The 12,395-nt window shown below is 42.8% G+C and overlaps 1 protein-coding gene across 2 annotated transcripts in view; it reads left to right on the top strand.

The window, feature by feature from the left end:
- The first annotated feature begins 2,130 nt into the window (after positions 1-2,130).
- Positions 2,131-12,395, top strand: part of nid2a (nidogen 2a (osteonidogen)) — a 100,518-nt gene continuing 90,253 nt past the window's right edge. For both annotated transcript variants that reach the window (XM_029674911.2, XM_029674910.2), the window contains exons 1-3: positions 2,131-2,480; positions 4,476-4,778; positions 11,626-11,864. In XM_029674911.2, coding sequence (XP_029530771.1) covers positions 2,277-2,480; positions 4,476-4,778; positions 11,626-11,864 — 746 coding nt within the window. In that variant the 5' untranslated portion in view covers positions 2,131-2,276. The remainder of the gene's footprint in view (positions 2,481-4,475; positions 4,779-11,625; positions 11,865-12,395) is intronic.

Here is a 12,395-nt window from a genome sequence, read left to right as displayed (position 1 = left end):
GACAGAGAGAAAGTTATCAGTGAAGGGATGTTACTGTTTAGAACTCTTTCTTAATGCATGTTAATGAATCCCTGTTGAAAAAAAAATCATCTTTAGAGCTACAATTCAGCTTTGAAGTCTGGATGAGAGGTTTTCCAGCACTTGCGACTCGTCGCTCACAGTTCTTCATCTTTGCCCTGATTTCAGTCAGGAGGAAGAGAACCTTTCTCTGAAATTCTGTGGACAAAAACAACAGCACAACTTACCACAAAGATGTGAGGACACAAACAAACTATTACAAACACATTATCATCAAGCATACAATTTGACATATTTCATTTCCTGACAGAGTTCTTACTCTCCGAGGGCAGAGGGAAGGAATTTCTCCAGGGGCGACTCATGGAGTATCTCCTACACACAGGTAAGGACAAATATCAACACAGGGAGAGGTTTTGATTTTGAGATGAAAGTGTGGGCTAACTGACATTGTAATCACTCAGGTTAATACCTCGATTGACAGAGGGAGCAAGGTCCCTGTGGTGGACTTGGAAGTTGAGGATAACAGCATAGGAATGCCAAGCTGGAGTAAATACATGCTCCCACCTTAAGCAGGTAATGTCTGAATAGTATGATAAAAGTGCATTATATTTGTGACTTGCCCCTTCATTATTTGTCTCATCATCATCATCATCCATTTCCTCAAACAGAATCAAACTCTCTGGCTGAGGACAGGCAAGTACAGGACCACAGTCAGGATCAGGGTCAGGACAAGCAGAAAGGTCTGAACTGGGAAGGCTAGGGAAAACAGGATTACAAAGGGCTGTGAGACAGAGGTTTAATCTTAGACAATTGAAAAGTCGGATGTATGGTGAGGGTGCGGGGCAACAGAAGACAAATAGCAGAGGGGCTAAGGATTTTAGAGATGGGGAAAGGGCCGATGAAACGGGGGTAAAGTTGCTGACTTTTTCCTCTTGCGCAGGGGAGAGCAGGGGCTGATATCCCAAGGAATACTTGAAGGGCGAGAGACCAGTGGCCGAGCAGGAAAGGGTCTTACGGGCGTATTCCACCCACATGAGTTGCTGGCTCCAGGTGGTTGGGTTGGCAGAGACGAGGCAAGGAAGAGCCGTCTCCAAGTCCTGATTGGTTCGCTCCAACTGAGATAACGTTGCGGAGCTGATCCGAGTCTGCTGGGTCAGTCATTGCCAGTTCATAATAATACATCAAAAGATTGGTCAGAAAACCAGTGGTTTTAATCAGCTTATGCTTCCTTCGATTTATTTTTATTTACGTTGATTAAGGTAAGCAGAGTAAAGTGTTTACATGACTGTTGTCATACTTGGCCTACTGCCATAATCAGTTAAATATTGAATTATTAGTGTGCATGTAAACATAATGAATTATTAGTGTGCATGTAAACATAATCACAGAGAAGGACCTTTCTATTTAACCTCAGCTCATAGAAATGCGCTGTTTTCACATATGTAGACACTGGTTTGGTGCTGGAGATGATGAATATGAGGTTGAAAGTGGCGGAATTGTCCTTTAAGTTGGCTAGTAAATAAAGATGCATCTGGTATGATCATCGTGACCCACTAGAGACAGACGTAAATTGAACGTAATTTCGTAAAAATGATGTGGAAATAACGTTGATTCAATCAGTGTGTGCCCATTGGGATTGGGAATGCTTAAATTACATCGCAACTGCAAAACGAGGCCCTGGTCTCTCTCTCTCAATTCAATTCAATTCAAGGGGCTTTATTGGTATGGGAAACATATGTTAACATTGTCAAAGCAAGCAAGGTAGATAATATACAATGATATCTCTCTCTCTCATCAATGGGCTAGCCCTGAACAAAAAAAGAGACATGAACCCACGAGAACTGATATATAAAATGTTTATAAGCCGTGTGAAATAATTATATTAATTACATTGTTATAACTAAAGTTCAACAATGACAATCCTGTCAATGATGTATCTAATGTTCCCATTCATTGTTGTAGTTGCGAAAGGTCGTGTGGATTTAAAAAATATATTTTTCTTTTCCCAATGGAAACCAGATGGTGTCCAGGATCTTGCCAGTCAAGACAAGTGGAACCAATCAACAGTCCCTAAACTTTTAAATCCCTCCCGCTTAACTTCTGGAAAGCTTGGGTCAGACGTAGAAGTTTATGTGGGTTGAAATTCCTATAGAACGCTCTGTCGCCGCGTCCGCTTCTTCTTATCTAGATGCAAGAGCCGCCCGCTGAATTCCTATCAACCTCTGTTAGATCAATGCATAGCTTTTAAAACATTTATAATGGCGATGGGAAAATTAATGATATTCCTACTTCAGTTGTCGTGGACTGTTCATCTTGTAACAGCCATTCAGAGGAAAGATATATTTCCTTATGGGACACTGAGCGGCGATTTGACTCTACAGGAGGGGGACGACGAGACGTCCAAAGTACTCGCGTTGAAGAGACCTCTCTATTTCTATGAGTCGCAGTTCAATGAGCTATACGTGAGTATGAACTATGACTAATATTTGCCTTGAACACTAAGCATTCGGGGTACATTTGGGATTCTTGGTCATTGCACATATATGAGCACGATAATTAATATGTCAAGAGAAATTTCCTAGTACGGTCACTTAAGAAATAACACGTTTAGTAATATTTTAAAACGTGTCAAACGGTGTTCTGTCGAGGTACATTGCATGTGAACATGGAGTTTAACTAGGCAAATTCAGGGTAAGGAAATTATTAAATTAATAACATCTCATTACTCGTAGCATAGCCTACTGTTTCTAAATACGACTGTCATTGTCAATGCGTCGATTTTGGACATGATGGACTAGGAAAATATGCCGATATATAAGGACATTTGAATAATTATTATTAATCATTCAATTGAGTATTTTGGTTATATGTACCAATCATGAAACACTTGCTTTCTTTGCATCTGTTACATGAGTTCATTCAAGTAAAGATTCAACCATTTGAATGTTATATCGTATTTGTGCGTCTCTGAGCGATATTCTATCGATTCCCATGGTCATTTCATGTTTTTACGTGTATCTGGGCTATTCGCCGTTTAAGCAGGCAGACATTTAGCCGGTCTGACACGTTTTGCATAATGCGTCAATACTGGCTGTATTTTTGCCTACTTAAATGGCGAATATCTCAGATATACACATGAACAGCTGAAATGATCCCAGGAATCGATCAAACATCACTCAGAGATGCACAAAGACGATACGACATTCAAAATGGGTGAATCTTTCCTTTAAATTACTCGTAGGAATCTGTGACCATTGAGTCGCTACCCCTTCAAGGTTGTCAGAGTTTAACTCCCATGGGAAAATCACCCATTTACTCATATCAATAGATCACTTGTTAGAATCCATTCGGGGTCAGCGAAAGAGTTGTAAAACTAAAATTTTACATTACATTTAGTACAACAAAGCAATATTTAGTGCTGCATGTCAGAATAATCTTGTTTTCAACTCTATAAACTATCTGAGGAAATGTATTTTACACATGGTAACTTTTCTCAGAGCATAGAAATATCAAGGCACAATTCGCCAGACAGACAACTCGACTCAAATATATATATATTTGTCAGTTTTGAAAACAATTATCAGTTAGCAGTGGTTTTCAACTGGTTTTGTCACGGGAACCAGGTTGTCTCAGCCGCGACCCAATATTCGCATCGCGAAAAAGAATCGACGAAATACAATCAGGAAAACTATTTTTAATGCTATATTAATAGTAATTGTAGCTATTATATGACAACATTTTTGCCCATACTCTTGATGAAGAATGTTAATAAACTCACTGCGAGACCACCAAATCAACAAAAAATAGTGCTGCAAATTGCCCTATATTGAAAACACTGTGATTAAAGAAAACCATTTCAGATTAAAAGATTAAAAAATGTAAATTCATTATAATTTCTACACAATTTGTTACAGGTTTAAGTTCAGACTGGAGTATTTTTTTATTTTAAAGAAACATTAGTATCATTATTTATTTATTTTTACTGACACCCACCAGTTGAGAATCGCTGAGCTAAAGTGCATGTTTTTGACACCAAGGTGAAAAAAAGTCCTTTGTATAGGATCTGGTAACCCTTACAACAGCTGTACTATCACTGAGTCTAACACACTTCTTGAGAGGTCTTCCCTTTGGCCTTTGGAGCAATAAATATTGAATTCCAAATTGCCCCTCATCCCTAACTCCAAACCCCTAAGGCATCCTCTAGCTGGGAAGGATTGGATAAACTATCTAATTACGCCAGCTCGCCCTATGATAGGCTGCATTACATTTTTTGCTCTATTGTATCCATTCATGAAACAGTTTCAGATCTACAGGAGTAACTAGGGGCCAGGGTTCACTTGTTAAAAATAGATGTCAATCTCAATGTGACCTCCCAGGTTAAATTAGGGGTCGATTTGCTATTCAGCACTCATTCCTATTTCCCACACTGCACTCTTTCCCCATTCTTTCTTCTCCAGGTGGCAACCAATGGCATCATCTCAGCCCAGGACCTGCCTATGGAGAAGCAGTACGTGGACGATGGCTTCCCCACCGACTTCCCCGTTATCGCCCCCTTCCTGGCAGACATCGACACCAGCAAGGGGACTGGTGCCATCTACTACCGAGTCACCGAGTCGCCCACCCTTCTCAACCGGGTGGCACAGGAGGTGCACCGGGGCTTCCCCGGCGGCCACTTCACACCCACGCATGCCGTCATCGCCACCTGGGAGAACGTTGCCGCCTATGAGGAGGTGACGCGTGCCACCGGGCCATCCGATAGAGTGAGTCTGCCTGTATGACTAGCTGTCTGTCTGTGCACCTGGCTGGCCGTCTGTCTGTCTGTCGGTTAATCCTTTGGTCTGTCTGTCTATCATTTTGTTTGTCTGTCTTTCTATCTGCCCGTCTATCTCTCTGTAGCTGAGTCTGTAGCCTGTAGGGAGTTACTAAGTATACATAACTACCTCCCCCCTCCCTCCCCCTAGGGATTTGGGTCTCCCTCATCCCTAAACTGCCTCTTGACCTTTGGTCACTGGCCAGAGGTCATCAATCCAGGTCATCAGCCATCCACTTCAACTCGTCGCCCCTCGATCCCTCTACCCTTCGTCCTCCTCCTACCCCCAAGGGCGACTGGGCATCTCTCTCCCACCCTCACAGTCTATTAGGGATCAAGTCATCATAGTATGTGTATTACCCATAGAAATAGAACTACTAGAATGGATATTCCCATTCAGGTCAATGTTCAAGTAATTATATTTCTATGGTATCGTCATGTATTACTCACAGAAAAACATGTTATGTGAAAGTCTCTCAAACCCTCCATTAGGCATGTAATTTATCATTAAGAGTGCATATTTCTGGCTAGCTACTAAAGAGATATTGCAGAGATTATGAGGACAAAAATGTAGAAAGCAGCTTGGTTTAATCAGATAACATCTACTCTACTCTGACTGTGCCAAGATCCTAGAATCCGATCAGATGTTTCGGAGTCTTATTCTCTGTAGAGCCTCTGTGGAGTGTTCCCTTTCACTATAAAAACACTTGATATAAGTCTATGGGGAGAAACCAGAGAAACCATACTCTTGCCCCCTGCTCAATGGAGAGGCTTGTGCTTTCTAATAGGGGAGCAGTGTGAGACTGCCACTGCTAGTGCTAACAGTCATTATCATAATGCTTGGGCTTTACTTCATAAATTAATATATTTAATGTATTGGATTCAAATCGCACAGACAGGCTATAGTGGCTTGTGCATCACACTGATAGCTCTTAGGTTTGCTTGTTTTAGAATCTATAAGGTCCTGGATAGACATATTCACAGAATACAAACCTAGATTTCCCCTATCCCATTTATAATTGAACCTTCGCTAACCCCTGCCCCGGGATTTTGGGCCACCAATTGCATCGCTCCAATGGATAGCAACTGCTGTAGGGTCCGACGCCTCGGAAAAGCTCACAAGCTCATGTTTAAATTGCATAAAAGACCGTGAGGGCTATAGCAAAACGGAAACTTTTCTTTAAAAAAATAACTAAATAATTGAACAGTGCACCAGTAGTACTTGCTACTGTGATTCCTGAAATGCAGTGTCTTGATGGAGTATTTTTCGAATCTAAAATTATACTTTTGTTACATTGTTTGCTACCTCGCTGGTTAGCTAGCTTGCAGTCTCATTGACCACCAAACATTGCTTACGCTAGCTAGCTAACCAATTAATATAACTTGTTTTCTCAAAATGTATATTTGCTAGCAAAGTTAGCAGTTTTGAATACAACTCCCATCTGCTGTCAACATCAGGTTATGGTTTGAGAGCACTAGTTAGCTCCAAAAGTGGTTATAGCTTTGACTGCATGCTGATTCAGAGCCATTCAGTGGCTATCCACACTACAAACACCAGGTTCCCGTGAAGCAATTGTAATGACAGTCCACCACTTCATGATTAGCAAAGGGTCGTTTGTGTTTAATTTCATTGTGTATTAAAAACACAGTATGAAATCATTGTGAGGGGATTTTGCCAGCGGTTAGAAGGGGGGCAGGGTTTAGCAAAGTGTCAATTGGATTAACTAATATGTTCGCTAAGCATGAGGGTAATGTTTGTGAAAGTGTTGTCTTAGACACAGTACACCAATAATGCAATACCTTTCATGAAAAATACCAAGATTTCCCTTCAGCTGCTATTTCATGGACTCTTAGAACGTGTACGTTTCTCCAGATTCCATCTTTCAGCCGGGGCTCAGATAATGACGTTTTTAAAGGGTCCCCTTCCCAGCCGGGGCAGTACAGCAATGCCAAACAGCTTTTGTTCCATCCCACCATGAAAAGCTGAGTGTGTTCAGTCACTACCCACAGGTAGGCTACAAACAAACCTGGGGTATTAAGAGTGACTGGTTGTTCGCTATGAGGGGGGGGGGGGGTCCCTCAGGTTGATATGAATTGACTTCAGATTTCAGAAGTGTATGTGCGTACATGCTTGCGTGCACATGTGTGTAATGAGGAAAGTCCCACTGACTTGAACTGAACAGCCATAATATTCAGTGTCGCCTAGTGATTCTAATGCGCGTGAATGAATAGGCTGTTCTGTTGGACCAGGGCCCACGCCTTCTCTCTCAGTGAGAGAGAACAGACAGCTGTGAAGGCACACTGGAAATATTGTCTTTTGTTATTTATTAGTTCTGGGGACGCCTCTGCTCTTGCCCTTAACAAGAGTCCTCCTTGGAAACACCTCCCTTCTTGTTGAAGTCTCTAAGTGCAAGGGAACATGAGTTCCACCCTCTCTTTCCCCCAGACACCAGATAAACCAAACAATCTGAATCAAAACCGTACAGCTTGTTGATTAGAGGCCTTACTGTTCTGTTTCTGTTGGATCATGTTCAGGGGGTATTGGTGCCAAAACCAGATTTTGTCCCCCTAAACCACAACCTATCCCCACATTTTATTACATTGGTCTAAGAGAACATGAAAGCGGGCTGTAAAATTAGCAGACCTGTCTGGCAACCCTGTGTGCATGTGTGTGTGTTCTTGTCTGTCCGTCCCTGTGTGTCTGTCCATCTGTCCGTCTGTGTGTGAGTTCCCATATCATTGGAAATGCCTAATGGACTGGTTGGCAGCCTGCTTGTCTGCAGCTGCGGACGCTGCCTCAAAAGCTGGCAACAAACAAACAACGGCATCTGTCTTGTGGCATTTTTGCCATTCCTCTCTCACACACACCCACCTCAAGAGGGTCTGGGAGACGTCTGTGTCTCTGTGTGTTTGTGTGCTCCGATCCCAGACTGGCCCCTAGTCATCACTGACTCACCCAACAGATCCTTGTGGTAGTCTCCAGTTCAAGTGTTGTTGTGACATGACCAGGAATACACTCCTTGAACATCTTCGATAGACAGTATTAATGAAGTTTGTGTGTGTGTTTTTCTGTGTGTTTGTGCATGCGTTTTTTCCGTGCGCATGTGTGTGTAGGAGTTGGACTCTACAGTAAAAGCACACGCTCTTCCTCTGGCTTTTGGTTATTTACTATGTTTCCGCTTGACCGAACGTGGAGGGGAAGAAGAGAGTGTGCCAGCCAGTGTGTTTCACTTCGTTTCGGAGGAGGGGAAGCGACATTTCAAGGGGAAAGGAAAAACCTCTGGATGATCCCTCTGTGTTTTCCTTTGGGATTGGAATGGCTTTATCTCTTGGAACAACACAGCTCTCCAGCCTACCACCTCTCCAGCTCATCCAAGCCTCTGCAACCACCCCCAGCTCCAGATGTCCATCTCCCCACCTCCCCACCTCCCTACCTCCCCTGCTGGGGTTGGGGTTGGTGGTGGGTGTGTGTGTGTGTGTGGGGGGGGTAGAGATTGTTGGAGGTCTGTTGAAGTGTTAGCCCTTGAGCAAACATGCAGTGGTGGAAGTCTGCTCTAAACCTTGAGGATTTGGAGCAAATCTCAACAATGAGAGGGTCTGGGTGCTATCATCTCATCAGGCTCGGCACAGTGTCTCCATTACCAGTCCCCTACCTCCACATCAATTCCAACACTTCCTTCCCCCAAATGTATGCTTGCCCCCCCCATCTAAGCTTGTCCTCGTCCTATAGCCACACGTGGGAAGAGTAATTTACAATAACATCTTTAAACAATCTTGTATATGGGCTTGTTATCTAAAGCTGCGCCGAGGCAGTGTGGTCTTGTAATTAGGGAACTTTTCTGTGGCGGGGGTAGGTTGGGGTAGGTTGGGGGGGCTGTGGAATTAGTAAGCCTGAGGGTCTTTCTCTCTTGTCTGTCTCTTGTCTTTCTGTCTCTCGCTTTTCTCACTATTTCTCTGTCTTCTTTCTCTCTCTTTCTCTCACACATCTCTGTATTCTCTCTCCCTTTCTCTATTCTCGCTCCCTCTCTCTCTGAACCAGATGCACGATTGTCTCTGGGGTCTGGAATGGGGGAATGAGGGTGGAGGAGGGGGTTGTTTTTACTGTGACAGTGGTGATGAAGGTGATAGCTCTGCTCTGGGATAGCTTCTTGAATTACTAGAGCTGGGGGGGGGGGGGGGGGGATTTCATACAGGTCTAGGGAGAGATAAGAGAGGTTGGGGGGGGTATCTCTGTCCTCAAAGTTGAAAATACCATGCTGGGTGAGATATGGGCCTCTATCACCATTTGCTCTCATTCCCAAACTATATCAGTCTAGGTCTGTAAACTGTGTGTGGCCATCGAGAAGTCGTCTTCTCCTCTTCAACGGTTTAAGACGTAACCCCCACTCAGCTGCTCTCTTGAAGTTTTTGTGTTCCCACACTTCCCACACATTTAATTAAACGGCTCAGAAAACCACACTGCTTGTAATAATAACAAATTGCACGAGACAAGACATCAAGAGCGGTTCCCCTCACAAGCCCGCTACACATTTAATTATGGTCTTTTAAGACTTTTAGTGGTGTACTGGACCTCTTTAAAAAGGGTGTGAAAACCAGCTTGGAGGGGGAAGAGGACAGCCTTTAAAAAACTCCATAAAGGGCATGGGGGGAAATGTTTCCGGGGGAGGCACATTTGGTGAGAAACCCCAGCTTGTAAAAACGGTGACGCTCCTGTAAAAGTTGGAGCACAGGAATGATATTCGGTCAACATTTTGGAGTGGGGGGTAGGGGGGAGAGTGGTGTGAAGTTTAAACATGGGGAGTGAGTGTTAAAATGTTAGAAGATGACTGTCTGTCCCCTGGGCACTAATAGGCAGAGGATAAGAAATGGAATCCAGTGCACTGTACTATACTGTACTTGGAAAGAGATGTAACAGAGTTTGATTGAAGCTCTGTTCACTTTCAGTTGGCTCTTTAAGAAGTGTGTCTTTTTGACTCTGGACTCTAAACACTTCTGTTATTGCACAGATAATGCTACCACAGTTTGTTGCTTACACGGTTAAATTCTTACTTGAGACTGATACACAAAATGTCAACTTTTGTGTGAATCATACATTGATGTCAATGGGAGTCCAAAATACCAATTTTTATTCTGTTCCAATGTTTTCCATAAGCACCGGCCGTTGGCTAAACAGCCAGCTACTTTTTCCATGAGAATGCCCCTGTCTCTATGTGTGTGCGGGGTGCGCGTCAACCACTTTGTGTACCATTAGCATCATGCTAACGAAAACGGTCCTCTTGTACATGGGGCGGCAGTGTAGCCTAGTGGTTAGAGCGTTGGACTAGTAACCGGAAGGTTGCGAGTTCAAACCCCCGAGCTGACAAGGTACAAATCTGTCGTTCTGCCCCTGAACAGGCAGTTAACCCACTGTTCCCAGGCCGTCATTGAAAATAAGAATGTGTTCTTAACTGACTTGCCTGGTTAAATAAAGGTAAAATAAATAAAAAAAACATAGAATCGCATCAGTAAGAGAGCCATTCAAGTGGCTCCCTAATTTATATTATGGTAGTCTACCATTTCTTTTTGGCCATTATCTGCAGTTACATTTTGAAAACATTCGATGAAGATGGTGAATCCTCACTACAGGAACAATTGGTAGTGGAGAGAGCTTTTTTCTGGTCCAAAATATGATAAAATAAATATTGAGTTATTATAAAAGCCCAAGATAATTATATGCTATTTGTTAAAGATATTGATATAGACCTACTTATTTAATGAAAGTGTAGACAATGGAGTAGTAGTTTCTGTGTAGCAGAAACACATGCTTCATCATATATGTTGCTATCAGGTTTCAGGTAAGACCCAAGTGCAGACTGTGTTGAAGTAACAATGTTTATTGCAACAACAGGGGCAGGCAAATGACAGGTCAAGGTAGGCAAGGGTCAATAATCCAGAGTAGTGGGGCAAAGGCACAGGACGGCAGGCAGGCTCAGAGTCAGGACAGGCAAGGGTCAAAACCAAGAAGATGAGAAAAAGAGAGATGGGGGAAAAGCAGGAGCTGAGCCAAAATGCTGGTTGACTTGAACAAACAAGACGAACTGGCAACAGACAGACGGAGAACACAGGTATAAGTACCCAGGGGATAATGGGGGAAATGGGTGACACCTGGAGGGGGTTGGTGACAAGCACAAGTACAGGTGAAACAGATCAGTGACAGTTGCAGACAGCTGAGAAACTGCCTAATAAAAGAAAGCTAAAAGAAAGCAATCATATCATGTGGAACAGTGCCAGGGAAACTAAACTAAAGCCAGGATTGCTGTCATACCTTGACTGCTTACAGGGTAAGGAAACCAATATGTCATTTTGTATCCCTTAAATGTTCTCTTAAAAACAATTAAACATACACTGAATTAATTTCAAATTGTAAAGTCACATCTTTCTACTCAATACGACAACTCATTTTACCAATCTGGGAGATAAAGTTGTTAAACTATTCAATAATTTAGCTTTGTATTTCAGATGGAATCAAGGCATTAGAATGTGCCCCAAAATAGAGCTCGTTCAGCAAAAAATTACTTAGGGGGGCATGGCACCACGGACACCCGGAGCTCGGAGAACTCTGGCTGGCTACTCCATGTACTTAGGAAAAACACTCCTGTTAGCTAGTCACTTGAAATAAAAGCGTCTTCAAATTCCATGAACAGTAAATGCCATGCAAAACATTTCCAATGAAACTGTAAAGGTAAAATGCAAGATTGCAAACTAAAAGGGCTTTGTGCGAACAGTGCACTTACTCCACCCTCTTATCTCCTCTGTAGTTGAACACGTTCCAGGCGGTGGTGGCCTACGATGAGAATGACTCCTATGCCCTCTTCCTCTACCCCGATGATGGACTGCATTTCTTTGGGACGCGCCCTAAAGAGTCTTACAATGTGGAGATTGAGCTGCCGGCTAGAGTTGGCTTTAGCAGGGGAGAAGTGTCCTTCATATTTTCTCGGATGGAGGGACCCTACTACAGCGTCACCAGCAATGAGCAGAGTCTAAAGAACCTCTACCAGTAAGTACATGACATCACTACTCCTTATGGCATAAGTCCCAAACATAGAGTTAGTTACAGTTGAAGTCGGAAGTTTACATAGGTTGTAGTCATTAAAACTCATTTTTCAACCACTCCACAAATTTCTTGTAAACAAACTATAGTTTTGGCAAGTCGGTTAGAACATCTACTTTGTGCATGACACAAGTAATTTTTCCATCAATTGTTTACAGACATATTATTTCACTTATAATTCACTGTGTCACAATTACAGTGGGTCAGAAGTTTACATACACTAAGTTGACTGCCTTTAAACAGCTTGGAAAACTCCAGAAAATGACGTCATGGCTTTAGAAGCTTTTGATAGGCTAATTAACATAATTAACATAATTTGAGTCAATTGGAGGTGTACCTGTGCATTTCAAGGCCTACCTTCAAACTCAGTGCCTCTTTGCTTGACATCATGGGAAAATCAAAAGAAATCAGCCAAGACCTCAGAAAAAAAATTGCAGCCCTCCACAAGTCTCGGTTACAAGTCCTTGGGAGCAATTT

Source organism: Oncorhynchus nerka, linkage group LG12, assembly GCF_034236695.1.
Source record: "Oncorhynchus nerka isolate Pitt River linkage group LG12, Oner_Uvic_2.0, whole genome shotgun sequence".
Classification (NCBI taxonomy): domain Eukaryota; kingdom Metazoa; phylum Chordata; class Actinopteri; order Salmoniformes; family Salmonidae; genus Oncorhynchus; species Oncorhynchus nerka.
The sequence above is the reverse complement of the archived record's forward strand: the minus strand, read 5'-3'. Positions and strand labels throughout refer to the sequence as shown.